We start from the raw sequence: 22,302 nt of genomic DNA, 5'->3' as shown, positions 1-22,302 counted from the left end.
CGGAATCGGGCTATGAACTTCTGGGCAAGTTCCCTAAAATTGTGGATTAATCCCGGTCGTAGACTGCTGAACCATTTTATGGCGGTCCTTTCAAGGAGGCCAGGAAAATTCGACAGAGCAGCTCATCCTCCTGACCCAGAATAGTCATTACTGATTTGAAGTAGTTGATATGCTCCTTCGAGATTGTTTTTCCTTTAAATGGGGTGAAGGTTGGCATGATGAAATTTAAAGGAAGAGGCATGTTCATGATTTCATTTGAGAATGGCTCTCGATCCACCACATCGAAATCTTCATCGTGATCTTGATCCTCCAGTCTTCGTTCTACTTTAGCCACCCTTCTTCGGAGTTGATTTGGCCTCGATACATTTCCACCCTACTCTGCAGTGCTAGCTCGTCTTGACTGTGTTCAAGCGACTAATATTCAAGATCGAGCTCCTTGTGGTTGACTTTTTTCCCCTGGTCATTCCTGACCCGGCGGCTTCTTTGAGGAAGATCTCCAGTCCATGCTGGTTCTGAGATCCGATCGAAAGCAATGACTCTTGCTCCGTTTTGTTGTCTCTGGTTGGCCTCGAGACCCAGCCGGGTCGTCCGATGAACTTCGGTTCAACCTCCTCTCAGATTCCCACCTTGTGGTCGGGTTCCTCTTGTTGCTCTAGCGGCTCTATGCAACCTTCCCACCTAGGTATTGGGTGTGGGTCCTTGTTGGATTCCAACCTGATGGACCAGACCTCACAATACCCCTTGTATCTCAAGCATTCATTTCTGAATTTCATCTATATTAGCAGCAGTGGCAGGCCCTTGGGGCCTTGCTGACGTCCCTTCTCCATGAGGACCTTGGGGTATGCGATTTTCGTTGGGAGGATTTTCCTCAACCCTAGTTGAGTGGTTGGCCCCATTATCCTAAAGAGTTTGGTTGTCCTGGTCACCTACTGTTGTATCCTGCTGAGTTCGATCATTGTTGATCGTTCGTCTTGCCATGAGTTAAAGATTGTTTTTGTCGTTACCACAGACGGCTCCAAACTGATGTGTCTCATTTCTTGATCGTGGTTCCAACTAAGCCGCACTAATACTTGAGTGCCTTCCCGTGCCTAGAGACGATGAGTCCTGCAAGAAAGGTCAGACGCAAGCCAGCTAGGATGCCGGGTAACCACCTCCGATGGCTAAGTTAGATAGTGATCAAGTTAAGGACCCTTGCAAGAGCTATATAGGAGTTTGCTAAGAATAAGGTCGTGTCTTATCGGAGGGGTGAGTATTTGTTTAAGGGTAATTTTCATTTGGACCCCCTGAGGTTTGGTCCAAGTCACTTTTAGTCCAATTTAAGTTTTCTTTTGCATATGGCTCCCCTGTGGTTTCAAGAAGTGATTAAATAAGGACAAGCTTAACAAAAACTGTTAGTTTAATAAAATCTATGACATAAATACCCTTTTTCGATTTATTTGTTTTAGTTTTTTTTTCTTTTTAATAAGTTTATTTTTTGTGATTCAAAGAATAAATGTAAAAATCTCATTTTTTATGGTGAAAAGAATCTCTTTAACACCACGAGGTGAGACCATCTGATATTTCCTCGCCGTTCTCTCTGTCTTCTCCATCATTCGGCCAAGAATTCGGCAGCTGCTCAGCCGTGTTTGATTGTGTGTGCCTTCTTCATAGCCAACGATAAGTAATTTGTACTGGAGTAATTTGTAATCTTATGTTTGATGTTGAGACCGGCCTCTTCTGGTCTTTTGAAGAAATAAGAAATTAACTTCATCTTGAACTTTGCTAGCCACTTGAATCGCTGTTGTACTAGGTCTTAGTTGTTTAGAACAATGCCTTTACTTAAAGATTTCCGGAGAAATACAATAAGTCTGAGAAGGAACTCACTCGGGTTTTAAACCGATGACTTTACTTAAGGATTTCCGGAGAAATACAATAAGTCTGAGAAGGAACTCACTCGGGTTTTAAACCGATGCCTTTACTTAAGGATAATTCGAAAATTCAATAAGTCTTGAAGGAACTTACTCGGGTTTCAAACCGACGCCTTGCGGAAGGAACTCACTCGGATTTTCATCCGATGCCTCGACTTAAGAAATTCCGAAAAAATTCCATAAGTGTTGAAGGACCCACACGGACTTTCATCCGATGCCTTATAGTTGGATCTTGTTCTTGAATGTGGTGTATGATGCCCCCCAATCCAAAGATAATTTGTTGAAAGCCAAAAATTGCATTGATTGAGTTGAAAATGTTTACATCACGAACAAAATTGAAATCATCATCAAGGATAAATATTTTTGAGATGCCTGGCATTCCACGAACGATCCAACTCTTTATGGGTGTTGATGTTCTTCAGCCTGGTAAGCTCCTGAACCAACTGGTTTTACAACCATATAAGGTCCTTCCTAGGAAGGGTCCAATTTTCTTTGGTGACGCGAGTCAGAAGCTAAGGTGTTTCTCAACACCAAATCTCCGGCTAAATACCGACAATTATTCACTCGAGTATTATAATGAGACGCTATCCTTCTTTGATAATGTTGAGTTCGTGCTATTGCCTTTTCCCGAACTTCGTTCAACAGATCAAGACTATCAAGCAGTCCTTGCTCATTTGCTTTTTCCTCGAACTCTCGATCCCGTAATGTCCCTGCCATTATCTCCACCGGTGCCAATGCTTCGGATCCATATGCTAACCTGAATGGAGTTTCTCCTATGGGTGTTCGAACCGTAGTTCTATAGGCCCACAGAACGTTATGAAGTTCTTCGACCCAAGAAGCCTTGTCAGCTTCGAGTCTTCTCTTTATCCCTTCCAGTAGCGTTTGGTTAGTAACCTCTACTTGTCCATTGCTCTGGGGGTATGCCACTGAGGACATACGATGCTCGATCATATATGTTCCGCAAAATTGCTCAAATTGCGGACAATCGAACTGAGTACCATGGTCAGTGACGATAATCTTTGGAATCCCAAAGCGATATATGATTGACTCAAGCATAAATTTCTCCACTTTTTTCTCAATAATTGCTGCCAGTGCACTAGCTTCAACCCATTTCGTGAAGTAATCAATTGCTACTATCAGATATTCCCGTCCGCCTGACGCTTTGGTGAATTTGCCCATGATATCAATTCCCCACATCGCAAAGGGAATGGGATCTAGAATTGAAGTCATGGTTTCTACCGGGCGCTTCGATACTGTAGCATGAATTTGATAGTTGCCACATCGACGAACATACTCCATAGCAGCCTCTTGGATCTTAGGCCAATATAACCCAAGTCTTAGAATTTTGTGGGCTAGGGCTCATCCACCCATGTGAGCCCCACAAGTTCCTTCATGAACCTCAGCCAAAGCTGACTTTGCTCCTTCGGGGCCTATACATCTCATAAGGGGTCCAGAATAAGATCTTTTGTATAGTCTCCCATTCTGAATGACAAATCTCGCCGATCGTATCTTGATCAACCTTGCCTCTTTCGAATCCTCAGGTAATTTGTCATCTCTCATATACTCAATTATCAGATCTATTCAGCAACACTCTGCTTCAATATAAGAAATTTCTTTCTCATGATAACTTGGAAATGTTATCTCTTCAATGTAGACCGAAGGGTCTAGATTCTTTTCTTTGGCATTGGCTAGTCGGGATAGCTCATCTGCCACTGAATTTTCAGTCCTCGGAATCTGAGATATCTTCAAATTCCAAAATTGGTTTTGAAATGTCTGCACTATCTCTTGATATTTCTGCAAGCGTGGTTCTTTAATACCATACTCCCCCTGGACTTGGTTGACTATAAGTTGAGAGTCACTATAAATAGTAACATCTGCAATAGACAATGCTTTTGACAACCGAAGTCCAGCTATCTGAGCCTCATTTCTGCTTCGTTATTACTTGCTTTAAATGCAAATCTCAAAGCATATCAAATAATAAAGCCTGCCGGACTTTTCAATAGAATTCCAGCTCCTGCTCCATCTTTATTACTCGAACCATCCACATATACCTCCCAAGTGGTTGGTATAATGGGATCCTCAAGGGTGGACTCCACTGGTGCAGTAGTTTCTACAACAAAATCGGTTAGCGCCTGAGCCTTGATTGCGGTTCTGGGCTTAAAGCTCACTTGGAACTCGCTGAGTTCAACCGACCAGGACACCATCCTTCCAGATAAATCAGATTTATTAAGAACTTTGTTGAGAGGAAAAGTTGTAAATACGTCAATTGGAAGAGCCTGAAAGTATGGCCTTAGCTTCCTGGCGGCCATCATGAGAGTCAGAGCCTGCTTCTCAATCTGCGAATACCGTGTCTCCGCATCTAGCAATACATGGCTCACATAGTAAATCGGCCACTGTTTTTTATCTTTCTCATGAACAAGTACTGCACTGACCGCTGAAAGGGACGTCGCTAGATATAGCTGTAATATTTCCCCCTTCTCTGGATCGGCGGTTTTCTGAGTGCTTCTTTTAACTCCTCGAAAGCTTTCTGGCATTCTTCGGTCCATTTTGCTTCCTTGCTGCCCCTAAAATCTTTGAGTGCCTTGAAGAATGGCAAACACTTTTCTCCAGACTTGGAGATGAATCGATTCAAAGCGGAAACTCTCCTTATTAAACACTGCACATCACGAACAGTTTTGGGAGCCTCCATATCAATCAGAGCCTGTATTTTGGCAGGATTAGCCTCAATACCTCTCTGTGACACCATGAAGCCCAAAAATTTGCCCGAGGAAACTCCAAAGGCGCACTTTTCGGATTCAGCTTCATTTGATATTTTCGCAAAGATCGAGAATACCTCGATCAAATCTGCAATATGATTTGCTTTTGTAAAGCTCTTCACAAGCATGTCGTCAACATAAGCTTCAACATTCTTTCCTATCAGATCTTTAAAAATCTTGTTGACGGCCCTCTGATATGTAGCTCCTGCATTCTTTAGGCCAAATGGCATGACTTTATAGTAGTAGCTTTCACGATCAGTCATGAAAGCCGTAAACTTCTCATCTTCCTTATTCATAAGGATCTGATTATACCCTGAGTAGGCATCCATGAAACTTAGAGTTTCATATCCTACAGTCGCATCTATCAAGAAGTCAATCCGAGGCAACGGATAGCAATCTTTAGGGCAAGCCTTGTTGAGATCTGTGTAATCTGTACACATTCTCCACTTCCCATTTGCCTTTTTTACCATTACCACGTTAGCTAACCAAGTTGGGCATTCAATTGGTTCTATGAAACCAGAATTCTTCAGTTTTTCAACTTCGCCCCGAACGGCTTCATACTTTTCAATGGAGAAATTTCTCCTTTTTTGTATCACTGGTTTCACCTCCGGATCTATCTAGAGTTTATGCTCTGCGACAGCCCGATCGATTCCTGGCATGTCTTCAGCAGACCATGCAAATATGTCTTTATTCTGTTGAAGAAATAACTTCAACTCATCTTGAATTCCTCCAGCTGTTTAGACCCGATATAAGTAATCTCTTTCTTATCTTCGGTACACAGTTGGATTTGCTCCAGCTTCTCCACTGGTTCGGGCCTTTGCATTTCTGCTTCTTCCCGATCGTCTCGAACTTCTATAGGTAGTAGGGCAGTCACCTTCCTCGGGCCCTCCTTGTCTTTTAAATAGGCAACGTAACATTGCCGAGAGATCCTCTGGTCAGAGGAAACTTGACCAATTCCCATATCAGTCGGGAATTTTATCTTCAGGTGTTTTGTCGAAACAATAGCACCAAAAAATTGATTCGGACGGTTGTTTCCTTAGGAAAACTTCCAATAGATAAGTCCAACTGGACAGATCCTTCCGCCATCGCAGACGACCCTGCAAAACCATATAGATGCGTGGATGAAGGCTCCATCAAGTCCTCATCCACCTTCAGTTTTTGATACACTTCATAAGAAATTAGGTCAGCTGCAGACCCTGCATCAACCAAAAGTCTGCACTTCCCGACATGCAATCTCTACCTTGATGACTATGGCGTCATCATGAGGTAAACAAACGCCTCTTTCATCCTCCTCGCCAAAGGTGATAGAATCTTCACCATTCAGCTTCTTTCGCTTCTGTGTCTCTCCGGTTCCAACAAATTTAGATTTTGTCTTCAAACTGCAGAGTGACTCGGGCTCTGGTCCTCCGAAAATGGTAAGGATAGGTGACTGAGTAGCTTCAGTCACCTCCTTGCCCTTCTTAGACTTTGGAGCCTCCCTTGATCGTTTTGAACTAACCGAACGATCCCTTTTAGGAGCAGCTGCGCGTGGCTCACGTGGCTCCTCCCTTCTTCTGCTAACAAAATTGGACAAGTGTCCCTGAGATATTAATCTCTCAATATCTGCTTTCAGGTGACGACAGTCATTTGTATAATGACCATAGTCCTTGTTGAATTGGCAATACTTTTCTCGATCCTGCTGCTCCCCAGGTTTCAAAAGAATTTTAGGTGGCCACTTCAAAATATTTTTTCGTTTGATGATATTTAAAATATCAGCCCGAGGAACATTCAATGGAGTATACTCACTTTTACCGGGAGACCTCTGGCGCCAAGCCTGATTTTTTCCAACCCGATCACGGACATTTTTCTTCGGCTTCTGCTTCTGCTCAGGAGCCTTCTGTTCCTTATTGGAGACTTTATCTCCTTGGCGCGCATCTAGGATCTTCATGACTTCGGCCTGCTTCTGGCATCTCTGTACCAACTCAGCATAAGTTGCAGGCATATCCTGTAGTAATAACTCCAGGAGTTTCCGGTTAGTGAGTCCAAGTGAATAGAGCAGTTTTGGCTACTTGCTCATCTAAATTTTCTATCTCCATCGTTACTTTGTTGAATCTTTTCAGAAACTCTCTGATCGATTCGCTTTTTCCTTGTCTGACAGTAAACAAGGTTTCTTCTGTTTTCTTGACATGTATTCCACTCTGGAATCGCCCTATGGATTTGTGCACCAATTCATCAAAGTTTACGATCCTTCCAGAGGGGAGGTTTGAAAACCCACTTTTGTGCTGCTCCGGTTAAAGATGAACCAAAAACCATGCATAAAATTTCATCAGAATTACCTGAAACTGCCATGGTCTGCTGATAATAGCCAATGTGGGCCGTTGGATCTCCGGAGCCATCGAATGTAGAAAAGGTAGGCAAACGGAAGTTATGGGGAAACTGATATCCCGCAATTGGCTCGGCAAAGGGGGTCTTCCGAATGATTGAGTAAATATCCTCAGTTATCCTTCCCTTAGCCAACTGCCCTAACTTCTGATTGATGTTGGCCAATTCCTGACCAATCTGGGTCGGGTGATCTTCAGCGATATGATCACGACCTCGATTAACACAATCATCACGTGCTATTCGATCATCACGAACAGCCCGTCCTTTCCGAACATTTCGCTCGTCGCGAACTGCTCGATCATCACGACCGGTTCTTCTGACAGTTGGTGAGTGAGTTCTCACCCCTGTGTCCAACCTTGTATTTGAATCGGTTGTACTTTCCTGCGGTCTGTCGAACCGATCGTCCCGCCTAGGTTGATCGTCAACTCGTCTAGGTCCTCGGTCGCCTTCAAAAAGTTCTGACCGATATTACGGTCTTCAGCCAATCTTTGATCACGCGGTTGATCACGTGGTAATGCACGCCTCCCTGGATCGCGATGGTCAGGCTCTTGTGATAATACCACTCGTCTGGTGAGCATGCGGAGTGCTTGGCTCACCTCCAAGAGTTGATCTTTACTTGATTCAATTGATCTTGGAATGTATCAGGAGGATTACGTCCTCCCTGACCATCATCTACTTCGATAGGATTTTGGCTTCCCTGGGGAACATATGGATTATTCACTCCAGGGATCTGAACACCGGAATCGCGTTGTCGGCGCTGCTGCTGCGGCTGCTGCCGATCTAGTCACCATGGCTTTACAAGTCTTTCCCACAGACGGCGCCAAATGATGCGTCCAAAATCTGCTCAGTCCTTAGATCTCCTCGTGATGACCTGCAAAACGAAAGCATCAGATGTGGCCCGACCGCGGGGGTCGGGAGTCCACCTCCGAAGGCTAAGTCAGTTGATGAACTTAATCACAAACGGCTCTGCTAGAAGCACAGAGCTAAGGAATGAAGAACTGGGAAAGGTGATCTAGATCGTAAGCCTCTGATAGTTTACGTCTATCAGTGTGTATATGAATCTGAGTCCCTCACCTCGTATAGCAGTGAGGTTTATATAGAGTGTACCTTCGAATCTCCTTCGTCGGATGCACTTGAGCCTTCTTCGGGTAGTCGTTGGATCTTAACAGTTAGATCCGTTGAGTGATAGATTTCTACTAGTTTGGACTAGTAGAGGACTCCTGAGATAACCTTTAGGTTATGCGATGTTTATCCCTTCGATAATGGTTAGCCGCAGCCGTCAATTTGAAGTATGCCATCATTAGGGTAATTAACCTAATTCATAAGTTGAATTAGGACGTGCTTGTAGCTGAATAAGTTTTCTTCCTCAGCAAGCCATCTTACGGATTCGGTTCGCTCGGGAGCGAGTCGATTCCTTCTGTCTCGACCAGAGTCGAGGATCAAACCAGGTATGAACCCAGTTCGATTATATTTTCTCCATATCAGGGGTTGACCTACTGTTTAGAGCGATGTTGACATATAGGTTCGACGTAGATGAAGCCTTCCACCCGTGAGATCGGCCAATATCCCGACTGGATTACCACTGGTCAGGCCCACTCCCAGTCGGGTGAAATCGTCCTGTATTAATTCTCCACATTGACGATTGCTTTTAGCTTTCCTAACGAGAAAAATAAGAGAGGCGACCATAGACCAGTTGGACCACTAGGAAAGAGTCTCCGATCCGTGGTCAGCTTGATCAATGGTGTATAGTTAATCACTTAATTAAATTTTAAAGGAAAATATTTTTAAAGAACTTTTTTAAGTTTAATAGCGACTTGATGAATATATCATTTAATTTTCTTTTGAAAAGTCAACTTATTATTTCCAAATACATTGGCACTAGTTGAAAATTAGAGTTCGCTTGCGTATGGTGATGGGTTTCCGTCCAATATTTTGGCTTTCAAAGTCGTTTAATAATTGCACCAGAAAAACAAATAAATGTCAAATAATTGTAGTCCGATTCAAAGTTCGACATGTCGACTCGTGTCGCCGTGTCGGACTCTGCGACACCGGCGACACGGGCGACATGTCGCCAAAAGTTGCTCGACTTTTGGTAAGGGTTCGATGAAAAATCGAACCCCTGTTTCGAAGGGTATGTGGGGTCATTTTGACATGAAATTTGACGTGTAACCTAATTTGAGGCCAATAAACACATTGGGGGTGTTATTTTGACCTAAAACATCACCTAACCTAAAGTTTATAATTGGCACATGTCCAACTATATGCGGACAAAACTGAAAGTTTGGAAAATTCATATAAACTAATGTAAATATGCAAAGAGAACACAAATACACAAGTAGTAAAGAGATGTACTAAAGTTTACAATTCATTATACAACTATGTTGAGTATGGCTCATGCTTCACATATTGTTGCCGACGGATACGGGGGTCCCGCTCCCCGGTGAGCGGGCGGGGGTCCGGGGAGGCCGCCCCGGCGGGGGTGTGGGGGCAGCGCCCCCGGAGCTTTTAGAGGCCCTACATCACTTTGGCAAAAAGCGAACGAAAAATCGGCGAAAAACAAACGAAAGGCTGTTATATATGGCGAATGTAGCGATATATCGCCGATTTTTCGGCGATATATCGACTTTTCGGCGACATATCGCCGACACGAGGCGATATGTCGCCGACATTTGGTAAATATCGTGTCGGCGGGGGAGTCGTGTCGCCCCCCAGCGACATGGCGACATATCGCCCTGTGTCGGCGATATGTCGCCGACACAATGAACTATGGTCCGATTACATATAAAATTTAGAGTCAGGGGAGAGATACGGTACGTTTTCCAATGTAAATTATACTAACAATGGAAAGAAATATTCTCGTTACATATTATAAACATAGAAATTTTTAAAGAATAAAATAATCTATATATTAAGGAAATATTTATATAATTTCAATGTATTCTTGGAAGATGAAATATTATCTTGTTAATACAATAAGGGCCAAACCCACTTCTAGATATTATAAAATTAATCAAATGACTGAATCCAATAAATCTCACAGACCCTACTTCTATTGTATGGTAAAGAAGTATAAAGATAAAGTAATTTCAATTTAAAGACCAAAAGAATTTCACACAGATACCTTAGTCAATAATCCATTCTCATGGGTTCTTATGGTTTTCCCCTTAGTGGAAAAAAAAATTATAAGACAAATTACATATAGACTTCCCCCTTAATTTATAATCAATTGCATCTATTATCTCAGAACAAAATTAATTACAAATATCACATTGCTATTAAGAATTGGATTAAGTGATGATGTCACCACTAAATAAAAATTTCAGAAACCCAATTTTACATTTTAAATTGTTCAGGCATTTCTCATAATAGTAATTTTAACTCTAATATTAAATTACTAAAATGTTCTCAAAAATTACTTAAAAAGTGGAAGAAGGGATTTTTTTCTTCACCCATCTCTTTCCTCAACCTTGTCAGAAATCATCCATCTACCCCATCCTAACCAAAAATTTATTTATATGCCAGTGGTTTTCGATACAGTAGGACCAGTAGGTGATTTTTGACAGGTATGAAAGGGAAATAAAGTATGAAAGGTAATATGATTAATGCACTACTATGTAGGATAAATGATGGAATGGACCAAGCTAACAAAGAAATTTTCAACTCGAAGAAATATGATGTGATGAAAAGGACGTACGAGATCTACTTTCACCCCAGAACCGCGATACGTGGCCAATAACTTACGTTCCGCTTTTGTTAAATATAGTAGAAAATATGAAGTGTATAAACATTAAGGATTCTAGTCGACCTGCACTCCGGCAGGCGGCAGTGGCTTAAGCATTTGGCATACATATCCTCCGTAGAATATCATAAAACATTAATAGTAATAGATACTACTAAACTTTGTAGCTGTTGACAGTAACTAATAACAACTTTTTCTTTAGTACCAAAAAAAAAATAAAACAAAAAGTTGTTGAGGTTCCATGGGAGTAATCTTTTTACTTGAACAAAAGTCTTCAACAACGACTCCGCCATTTAAGAGGATAGATCTACGAGAGTGTATAATTAAATCGCATGTTGAAATTTCACAGGCAACTATGAATTTTAAAAGTCTAACCCTAACAAATTATAGTCAGAGATTTGTAAATTCAACCTAACATTAATATTCTAACATGCCGTGCTGGAGCCTTATCTTTCACAAATTAATGGTTAGCCATTCAATTTAGTATTCTTTAAGTTCATGCATCAACAACAAGGCATTTGGACTAGCAGAGCAAATTGTGCCTCTCATTTAAAAGCTTAAAAGCTTAATTAGATGGGGTCCGTGCGCCTAACTTCACGAGTATATGGATTTTATTTGTCACGCGTGTCTGATGCGGTAGTGCTTTGGTGCTCAGACCTACACCGTCTATATTTTATTAAATCTTAACCATTCAAAATATGATTTGATTCATTTGAAAGAAAAATCAGTTTCGTTTTCACTTAAATTAGTTAAATTATATACATGGTATTTTAATGAAATTCACATGGCGTGCATCTAATAAGGGACACCACAAATATTACCAAATCAGACGCACCACACAAGCACAATTCCTAGCCTGATTTTTATGGTAAAGAATAAAGATTAGTCTCTCTTTTTTTATATATATATATATATATATATATATATATATATATATATATTTTACATTAATTGAAAACATTCCTAAATGAATAGAGGAAATTCAACCCAACTTTCTTGTGAAACTTAATCTTCAAATACTGCGGCGCAAGGTTTTTCTTAGGTGATTAGCGTTGTACTATTTTTATAATAATATAATAAAAATTAAAGGAAAAGTTTTTTGACTTAATTAAATACTAAATCTCTTTGTTTTTTCAGGAAAGTGTATTAATTTAGCCTTACATAAAAAATTGCAAAATCAAATCTAGATTAATTAGTAAATGTTTTTTATTGATCTTCATTTATGATATAAGACACGTCTAATGAGAAGAGGTTGACCTACATTGGGGCCACAGGGAGCCATGGCTCCTAAATTTTTTAAAATTTTGATTAGTTTCTTTAAATTTTTTTTTTCTTCTGTTTTTTTTCTCTTCTCACATGTAAAATATCACTATTTAGTCGCCCCCTCAATATTGAGAATATCATTCCTAATTAGAAACTAACCCTTCAATCCCTATTTGTTCTCTCACTTCTCATATTTTCACTTTTCTTTCTACATTTTCTCTTCTCTTTCTACAAATGTAGATTTAGGAAAATTTGAAAAAAACTTCTCCACAATTAGATATTATCTTTCTTTTTCAATTTATTTATTTCCTTTTTTTGTATTTTTTTTGTTATTTTTTTGTATTGATTTTATAGTCTCTCTTTCTTTATTTTTTTCTAGGGATAATTACTATTGTCCCCTTGTACTTTGGTTTTATTACTAATCAAACCCCCTTCTTTGTGAAATTACTATTGCCCCCCTCACTTCTAATGGTGTTAAGTGGCTGTTAACATCAAATTTGAAATGTCTATTTTGCCCTTAAAATTAAGAAGTGAAAATATGGCATTACCCTCATTTATAGAAACTATATTTCATGTTAATTTATATTCTTAAAATCTTATATTTTAAAATTAGTTTTGGATTTGGTGGGACCAAATACTTATGATTATTCAAACTTTCACATTCTACTTAAATTTTTCATAATCACCATGATGGAAATTTTACAAACAAATTAGCATATAAGATCTAATTGATAGAAAATTTGGTAACATACATAATGGTCAGCATATATTAGGTGATTTTCAACTTTCAGCTTTTAATTAAATTTGATATTTCTTAATATTTTAGTTTCTATTTAATTGCATCTTTCTTTTATTTGGTAATTTATTTTTAGAGAAAAAAAATCACATCTTTCCTTTATTTGGTGGTTTCTTTTTAAAAAAGAAAAGTGAAATTAAAGTTAAGATTTTCCTATTAAGGGTAGTATTATAACTTAAAAAAAGAGCAAGTAAGTAAAAAGAGCAAATAAGTAAAAAGATATTTGCAGGATTATTTTTGGAATTTAAAAAATATATATAAATGCCACATCATCAGTAAACTTACAGAGCTTAACGGTAGGGGGCATTAGTAATTGTAGACAAAGTTAAAGGTTGGAATAATAGTTTAAAAAAGTACAGGGGATAAAGTAGTAATAAAATCAAAATAATAGGGAGCAACAATAATTATCCCTTTTTTTTTTTTTAATTTGATTTTATATGGTGAATGAAATGTCTATGGCTAACAAGGTAACTTAGAATGCCATTGGTTTGCATTTCCTACACACCAAAAAAAGTTTGCATTTCCTATTAAGAAAAAATTGATTTGCATTTAATTTTTTATACTTTGAAATCATGTGCTTTTTTTTTTTTTCCTATTCTTTATTGTTGTTTTAATTTATCTATATTTGTTAAGGAAAAATCATTACTGATAATTTACCTGATAAAATAATTCAGAGGTGGAACTCGAATGAGTCCTACATGAGCCTATTCAATGTGTGGTAAAAAAGCATTATTGCTTCCTTATTGGGGACGTGATTCAACTTCATTCTTCCCCCTCCCCCCTCCCTCCTAATGCTAATTTTGGTTCTGCCCTTGACTCCTTGCTAATGAGTGTATGCAATGTAGAGTGAGGAGAGAGTTTACTATTCTAAAAATCCAAAAATCACTCTCTATTCAGTTTTTGATTTTTTCTTTATTTTTTATATTAAAATCATAATTATTTTAAGTCCTCTAGAGATGTTCTAGAGGGTAAAGATCTAGAGTTCTCAATAAAAGGGGGTGGGCTAATAGCTACTGGCTACTGCCAATTGGTCCTGATTGTGTCACGCAATCAAAAAATGATCTAACGGTTGAAAATTAAAAGATGAGGTATATTTGTAAATAAAACTTTTTTATTTTTATATTCAAGACTTAATTATTTATAAATTTACAAAATAACTCCTTGTATCTACCAATCCCAAAACCCCTAATAATTGTTTCCAAAATTTCTGAAGCAAGTCGCCCAACTGCCTAATCACATTAGCTGGGCTGGTCGTTGAGGGCTTTCAACGCTTGTGAACAGTGAATGAATACAAACCTGTTTCAGCTGCAAGGGAGACCAAATAAAAAACCCAATACGCAATCGATACAAAGAACACACCAAGAAATTAGGAATTCACAATAAAAGTCCACACCATTATTGTTAGAAAAATAGGGCAAAACACAGATTTGCAGTTCAAACACGTCTTCCTTATTCCTAGAAGAACAAATCAATCATAAGAACCAAACTGAAAAAAGAGTAGAATACATCAAATAGATTTGACCATTTCGGCAAATAAAGAACTTTTTAGAAGCGTTTCAACCTATTCAGTTGAAAATTCTAATAGGTACTCCTCTTTTCATTAAATTTGAGATTGCTTAGATTAGAACCCCATGAAATTCTGATTAAAGCTGTAAACTTTTCTATGTGGGGGAAAGAGCTACTAAGAAAACAAATATTATCTTTTTCGGTTTTTTGAAATACACCCCTTCTAGATGTTTGAATTCTTAGGAGCTTTTAATAATTGACAAATAAGCTTGAAAGTGACATTTGGATTTGGACTAATCAAAATGATGACCAGAACTTTCTTAACAGTGAACGCCTAGCAGGCTAGCAGCCTATGTTTGATTTAGGTTGCCTTTGTTTTATAAGTTCTCTATAAAGTAGAGAGAACACCCATTTCGGTCTTGATCTCGTTTCAGGTGGGTTTTGCAGTATTGGATCTTTCGATGGATCCTGCTGCTGAGCTTTACAGATTAGACAGTGTCCGTAGTAACCTCCATGGTGGGGGAAGCATCAGGAGTGGTAGTTTTCATGGCAGTTTACGTGCTAACAGTTCTTCAAGTTGGAGAAACAGTAGGAAAGATGTCTTCTCTAGATCATCTGTATCTCGAGGGGAAGCTGTTGATGATGAAGAAGCTTTGATATGGGCTGCCATAGAAAGATTACCAACTTATGATCGTATAAGAAAAGGAGTACTTGCCATAGCAGAAGGAGAGAAAAAGGAAATTGATATTGATACTCTTGGGTTCACAGAGAAGAAAATTTTGTTAGAAAGATTGCTTAACGCTGCGGAGGAGGACAATGAAAAGTTCTTGTTGAAGCTCAGACAACGTCTTGATCTGTGAGAAATTCTCCTCTTCACCATTCTTTCTTTTGAAAATATGAACATTAGCATGCTCTGTTTAGGTTCTTTTTTCAATCTAGATCTGTCTCCCTAGGGAGAGTTGCTTTTATAGGATTATGTGATATGTTACAGGGTTTGTTCAATCAATTGCATTAACTTTGAAGCTTTGGATGTAATTGCTAAGTACATAACACTTTTATCCAACTTTCTTTATTTTCAGAGTTGGAATTGAACTTCCCACCATCGAAGTCCGCTTTGAGCATGTAAATGTAGCAGCAGAAGCTTATGTGGGAAGTAGAGCTTTACCTTCGATGATCAACTTCCCGAAAAACTTTATTGAGGTATTCAGCCTTTAAATCATTCGATGTGAAGTTTTAGGCACAAACATATTGTTTATTTCTCAAAACATTATACTTACCAAGTACTTCGGTGTCTGGTTGAAAGGGTCTCTTGGTTAGCATCGGTGTTCTTAAAAATAAAAAGAGAGAACTAAAAATCCTTCACGATGTTAGTGGGATAATCAAGCCAGGCAGGTGAGGACACCCCGATGCAAACTCAGTTATAACTTCCATAATTTAAACCAATAGTTTAATTTGGTCATTAAATCAATTTAATTTTTGCAGATTGACATTGCTCTTAGGACCTCCGGGCTCTGGGAAGACCACATTGCTGTTGGCTTTAGCAGGAAAGCCTGATAAAGATCTAGAAGTAAAGAAATCAAACATCCTATATTATTCTTTTTGAAACTCTAATTATTCTTCTATACCTATTTTGTAAATCATATTTTGTACTGAAACCTTACGCCTATTTCTGTTGAATTCTCAATAGTACTCTGGGAGAATAACTTACAATGGCCATGATATGAATGAGTTTGTTCCACAAAGAACAGCGGCTTATATCAGTCAACGTGATCTCCACATAGGGGAGATGACCGTAAGAGAAACCTTAGCCTTTTCTGCTAGATGTCAAGGGGTTGGAACCCGTTATGGTATGTTGGATGTAACAACTTTTAAAGTGCTAGTTGACAAGCTTGAGCCTGATGAATGATATCAAGTTTGAATCATTTGTTTTCAAATATGGAAATCTGCAGAAATGTTGCAAGAGCTGGCAAGAAGGGAAAAGGAGGCAAAAATTAAGCCCGATCCAGATGTTGATCTTTTCCTGAAGGTAAGGTATCCTCTCATTAAGTTTATACTAATTGTATTTCAAGATGCAATACTTGTATTTTCCAGGATAACAATTGTGGTGGTCCATTGCCCAAGAAGCTTCTTATTCATCTTGAAATTCACAAGTTTCAGTTCAGAATTGCCAATGCTCATAGAGAATATGATTGAAAAATTAACAACTCACATTAATGACGATTAGATATGTTGGTGTCAAGAGATGAGGATTTTGGTTTCCATCTTTGCAGGCATCATCAATTGAAGGACAAGAAGTCAGTGTAGTAACTGATTATATTCTGAAGGTATTAGCACTAAAACCCCACCTATATAAATACGGAGATTTGGAAACTGCTAGCTTACCATATAAGATGCTGATCAATTTTCATGGTGCTCCACATTGAACTGAAATCTAGATATTGGGACTTGATATATGTGCTGATACCATGGTGGGGGATGAAATGCTTAGAGGTATCTCTGGAGGACAAAAAAAGAGAGTCACAACAGGGGAGATGCTGGTTGGAGCACCTAGGGTGCTTTTGATGGATGAGATATCAACTGGTTTGGACAGTTCAACAACATTTCAGATTGTGAATTCACTTAGGCAATCCATTCAGATTCTAAACGGAACTGCTCTCATCTCTCTCCTCCAGCCAGCACCAGAAACTTATGAACTATTTGATGACATTATTCTACTATCAGATGGGCAGATTGTGTATCAGGGGCCACGTGAACACGTGCTTGATTTTTTCGAATTTGCGGGATTCAAATGTCCTGCAAGGAAGGGAGTAGCTGACTTCTTGCAAGAGGTTAGTTTGCCTCAATTATCCAGCTTCCGAACCCTTTCCTTTTTGTTCGTTTGTTTCTTTTTGTTGCTTAAAGAAGCGTCTTGAGGTGATGGGACTATATTAATTTGATGATTTGGATGATAGGTTACATCAAGGAAAGATCAACAACAATACTGGATATCCAAAGATGAACCTTACAGGTTTATTACTGTTGATGAATTTGTAGCGGCATTCCAGTCATTCCATGTTGGTCACAGACTAGCAGATGAACTTGCCACCCCATATGATAAGAGCAAGAGTCACCCTGCTGCCCTAACTACTGACACTTATGGTATTAGCAAGAAGGAACTATTGAAAGCCTGCACAGAAAGAGAGTTATTGTTGATGAAAAGAAACTCATTTATCTACATTTTCAAGACAGTGCAGGTTGGTAGGGGCAGTTTTTATCAAAAGTATATCTTTAAGAGTTTCTCTACTAATGTCTCTAATTCTGAGGGCTGTTTCTTGTTTGACAGATAGTTCTTGTAGCATTGATAACCATGACCGTCTTCCTACGTACTGAGATGGACAAAACTTCAGATACTGGAGGGGGACTTTATATGGGTGCTTTGTTCTTTTCACTCAACATTATTATGTTTAATGGAATGGCAGAGCTTGCCATGACTATTATGAAGCTTCCCGTATTCTACAAGCAAAGAGACCTCCTTTTCTATCCTTCATGGTCATACTCACTGCCCACATGGATCCTAAAGGTCCCTATCACATTTCTTGAAGTTGCTGCTTGGGTGTTCATAACCTACTATGTTATGGGTTATGATTCAAATGCTGGAAGGTAAAAACTAAGTAGAAAGGTGTTTGTCTATAGTAGTACAAACAAATTCTATTTGTAATCTTGTTGGTTGTTGATTCTCTAGACAGCTAACCAGAAGAATGTTTTCTATTGCAGACTTTTCAAACAGTTCCTTATATTTGTGTGTATTAATCAAATGGCATCTGGATTGTTCCGTTTGATTGCTTCAGTGGCAAGGAATATGGTTGTCGCACAGGTGTTTGGTGCCTTTGTGTTACTTGTGCTCATGGTTCTTAGTGGATTTATGATTTCACGAGGTATGCTTTCGTTATTATAAATCGATATTTCATTTGTTGTTTTCACTCACATACTGTATTGTAAGTAAAATTTGTGAGAGAGTCTTTCTTTTTCTGTCACAGAAAATATAAAGAAGTGGTGGATATGGGGCTATTGGATCTCTCCCATGATGTATGGACAAACTGGATTAGCTGTGAATGAGTTCCTTGGGAAAAGCTGGGGAAAAGTAATGCTTTTATCCTTTTATCATTTAATGAACAGCAAAAGAAGTTCAACTAAAATTGAAAACAATGTCCTTGTTAAAGGTAATCTGAGGTTTTAATTTTATTTCCACGTTACAGATAGTCAATGGACAAACTGTTGGAGTTGCCGTTCTGAAATCTCGTGGGGTCTTCACTGAAGCTTATTGGTATTGGATTGGAGTAGGGGCACTGATTGGTTATGTTTTCTTGTTCAATGGCTTATTCACATTAGCTCTTGATTATCTCAACCGTAAGTGTTATCTTGTAGAACTTTTCCTTCTTCAGAAGTGTTATCTTGTAGAACTTTTCCTTCTTCAGTTTCACAAGTTAACCTATTGTATATTGCAAAATTATGTTAGTGAGTCATGATGACTATTAATAATTGGGAAAACTTCTTGCAGCATTTGGAAAACCTCAGGCAGTTCTCTCTGAAGAGAGTCCAGATGATAAAAGTTCAAGCACAAATGGGGAAATGATTGAGCTGTCATCCAAAGGAAAGAGCTCTGTGGGTATGAACTCATCCATAGATGGTTAAATCTGAAAATTTCCTCTATTTATTTAATTTATTTACCTTGTGGAGCATTGTTATAATCAAAATGACACATAAACAGGAGATGAAATTAATAGAAGCACATCTGGAGCTTCATCCTCTAGAATGTCTTCAGTCAATGCCAATCAGAACAGGAAGAGGGGAATGGTTCTTCCATTTGAGCCTCTTTCCATTACCTTTGATGAAATCAAATACTCAGTTGACATGCCACAGGTACTTTAGGTTTCAATTTGGCAACTTTGAGTACCAGAATAGGACTTATTGCTTCAGTTTCTATTGATGCTGTAATAGTTGCTGATTTAATTTGAATATATAGGAAATGAAAGACAAAGGTGTTATGGAGGAACGGTTGTTGCTTCTTAGGGGAGTGAGTGGAGCTTTCAGGCCGGGAGTTCTAACAGCACTAATGGGTGTTAGCGGTGCTGGTAAGACCACTTTGATGGATGTGTTGGCTGGAAGGAAAACTGGAGGATACATTGAAGGAAGCATCAAGATATCTGGACACCCAAAGAAACAGGAAACATTTGCTCGTATATCAGGATACTGTGAACAGAATGATATCCACTCCCCTCATGTTACAGTATATGAATCCTTGCTTTATTCTGCTTGGCTGCGGTTGGCTCCTGAAATCGAATCTTCCACTAGAAAGGTATAGGTGGCAGAGACATTTATCCTTTGGTTGGTACTATTTTTGGAAATTTTTGGTGCGTCCTAAATGTTATACCAATTGATTGCAGATGTTCATTGAAGAGGTCATGAGTCTTGTAGAACTGAATCCCTTGAGGGATGCACTTGTTGGGCTTCCAGGTGTAAATGGTCTCTCAACTGAACAGCGGAAGAGGTTAACTATTGCAGTTGAACTTGTTGCCAACCCTTCAATTATATTCATGGATGAGCCAACATCTGGCCTGGATGCAAGGGCAGCAGCCATAGTGATGAGAACAGTGAGAAACATCGTGGATACTGGACGAACTGTGGTTTGCACCATCCATCAACCCAGCATTGACATATTCGATGCTTTTGATGAGGTTAGAAATTCTTGAGATTGATGGACTAGCATCATGTTACGGCTCTGATAATTCTTGCAAAATAATTTATGCTTCTCTAACATTGTGGAACAGCTATTCTTGCTGAAGCAAGGTGGAGAAGAAATATATGTAGGCCCCCTGGGGAAACATGGTCATCAAATGATTGCGTACTTTGAGGTGAGCCAAAATATGCATTTTCATATGGGTAAGATGTGAATCTTGTAGAATTTCCAATTTCAGTACAGTGGTTGATGAACATGTTTTTTGCTCCATCAAGGCAATGCAAGGAGTCAGCAAGATAAAAGATGGTTATAATCCAGCAACATGGATGTTGGAAGTGACAAGCTCAGCTCAAGAAGCAGCTCTGGGGGTAGACTTTGCTGATATATATAAGAATTCAGAACTGTACAAGTAAGTTTCCTTGTAAATATCCTATTTCTGCTACAAATGCAAGCAAGTTTGCTTATCCATACTCTCTATAAATGAATCATTCAGGAGGAACCATGCAATGATCAAGGAACTGAGTAAACCTGCACCTGACTCCAAGGAGCTCTATTTCCCTACGCAGTATTCTCAGTCTTTCTTGGTCCAATTTGAAGCTTGTCTATGGAAACAACATTGGTCATATTGGCGAAACCCATCATATACTTTTGTAAGGCTTTTCTTCACAACTTTCATAGCTGTGATGCTCGGGTCAATGTTTTGGGATCTTGGGTCCAAAATGTAAGTCATCTTATGGCAGTGTATGAACAACTTTAACTTGTTAGTCCAATTTAAATCTTAAATTTTAATTTGCTTTCAAAACGTTTGAAATGCAGCAAGAAGAAACAGGATCTCTTTAATGCAATGGGTTCTATGTATGGTGCTGTTCTCTTTCTTGGGATACAAAATGCTGGTGGTGTACAACCAGTTATAGATGTCGAAAGGACAGTATTTTACAGAGAGAGAGCTGCTGGAATGTATTCAGCTATGGCATATGCCCTTGCACAAGTAATCACTTTTTTTTCTTAATAAGCTCAACTCTATGAGGCTTAATTTTTATAGCTGTTTCTTATTAAAATCCTTCTTTCTGGTGCAGGTTATGATTGAGATTCCACATATAGCTTTCCAGTCTCTAATATATGGAATCATTGTGTATGCAATGATTGGATTCCAATGGACAGCTGCAAAGTTTTTATGGTATCTATTTTTCACTTTCTTCACCCTGTTATACTTCACCTTCTACGGTATGATGGCAGTGGGTATGACACCCAACCAGAACATCTCTAATATAGTTGCAGCAGCATTCTATTCACTGTGGAACCTTTTCTCAGGATTCATAATTGCAAGAACTGTAAGTTCTGGTGATGTTCTCTTGAATTTGAAGTGTGGAAGTAATGCACTTCTTAGTTACTTATTTAGTGTTGTTTGTTTCATTGTAGAAAATTCCTATATGGTGGAGGTGGTACTACTGGATCTGCCCTGTTGCTTGGACATTGTATGGATTAGTTGTGTCTCAGTTTGGAGATATGAAGGATGAACTTGATTCAGGGGGGACAGTTGAAGATTTTGTCAGGGACTATTTTGGATTCAAACATGATTTTCTAGGAGTTGTTGCAGCAGTGATTGTTGCATTTGCTGTGCTTTTCGCATTCATCTTCGGTTTTTCAATAAAGATGTTTAATTTCCAGAGAAGATAGGTGGCAGATCAAGTGACCAGTTGCCTATTGAGCCATGTATACAACAATTTGAGCGTTCAAAGTGGAGACAAGTTAAAATGGAAACATCAGTTCAACATGTGAATGAATATATCAGTGTTATCATTGTTGCAAGTTTGAATTTTGGATTTTGGATTTTCTTTCTGTTCTGTATTTGATAGAACTTTATATTTAGAAAAAACATTTATTATTTGTAAAGTGGAAGCACAACTAGTGTGAGAATAAATGGATCTTTCAAACATTTCTTGTTTTTGTTGTTGGAAGTAGTTGTTCTCAGGTAATACTAAGCAGGGTCACAATTTTTTTTTCTTCCAAATTTTGCTCCCATTGTTGTTCTCTGACTAATACTGAACTTTCCTTCCCTTGATAATACTTATCCATCACCTACATGGTTTTTTGTTCCAGAACACCCAATGGGAAGGAATTATCAAGAAATGAGCTAGTAAACTGTTCAATCATGACTAGAGACATTGTTAAAACGAGCACCCATAAATCATGAACAAAAACGAATAAAACAAAAGCAATGTAGAAATCTAGTGTTCGTCACACCCTAAAGCAATGTG

At 38.7% G+C, this 22,302-nt stretch overlaps 1 protein-coding gene across 1 annotated transcript; it reads left to right on the top strand.

Moving 5' to 3' along the window:
- The first annotated feature begins 14,680 nt into the window (after positions 1 to 14,680).
- LOC148999187 (pleiotropic drug resistance protein 1-like) lies at positions 14,681 to 22,050 on the top strand. The gene is made up of 23 exons (XM_089141393.1): positions 14,681 to 15,184; positions 15,408 to 15,528; positions 15,632 to 15,720; positions 15,811 to 15,895; positions 16,016 to 16,175; positions 16,278 to 16,354; positions 16,599 to 16,652; positions 16,764 to 17,156; positions 17,280 to 17,561; positions 17,651 to 17,967; positions 18,082 to 18,242; positions 18,345 to 18,448; positions 18,564 to 18,714; positions 18,866 to 18,973; positions 19,076 to 19,227; positions 19,331 to 19,663; positions 19,752 to 20,042; positions 20,136 to 20,219; positions 20,320 to 20,453; positions 20,538 to 20,765; positions 20,861 to 21,032; positions 21,121 to 21,375; positions 21,464 to 22,050. Exons 1-23 carry the CDS (start codon positions 14,790 to 14,792, stop codon positions 21,719 to 21,721), a joined length of 4,404 nt encoding a protein of 1,467 aa, XP_088997519.1. The 5' UTR covers positions 14,681 to 14,789; the 3' UTR covers positions 21,722 to 22,050.
- The last annotated feature ends 252 nt before the right edge of the window (positions 22,051 to 22,302 follow it).

Source organism: Hakea prostrata, unplaced genomic scaffold (genome assembly GCF_041222555.1).
Source record: "Hakea prostrata isolate BN-2017 unplaced genomic scaffold, UWA_Hpros_2 contig_27, whole genome shotgun sequence".
Classification (NCBI taxonomy): Eukaryota; Viridiplantae; Streptophyta; class Magnoliopsida; order Proteales; family Proteaceae; genus Hakea; species Hakea prostrata.
This window is presented reverse-complemented; position numbering and strand designations above follow the sequence as displayed.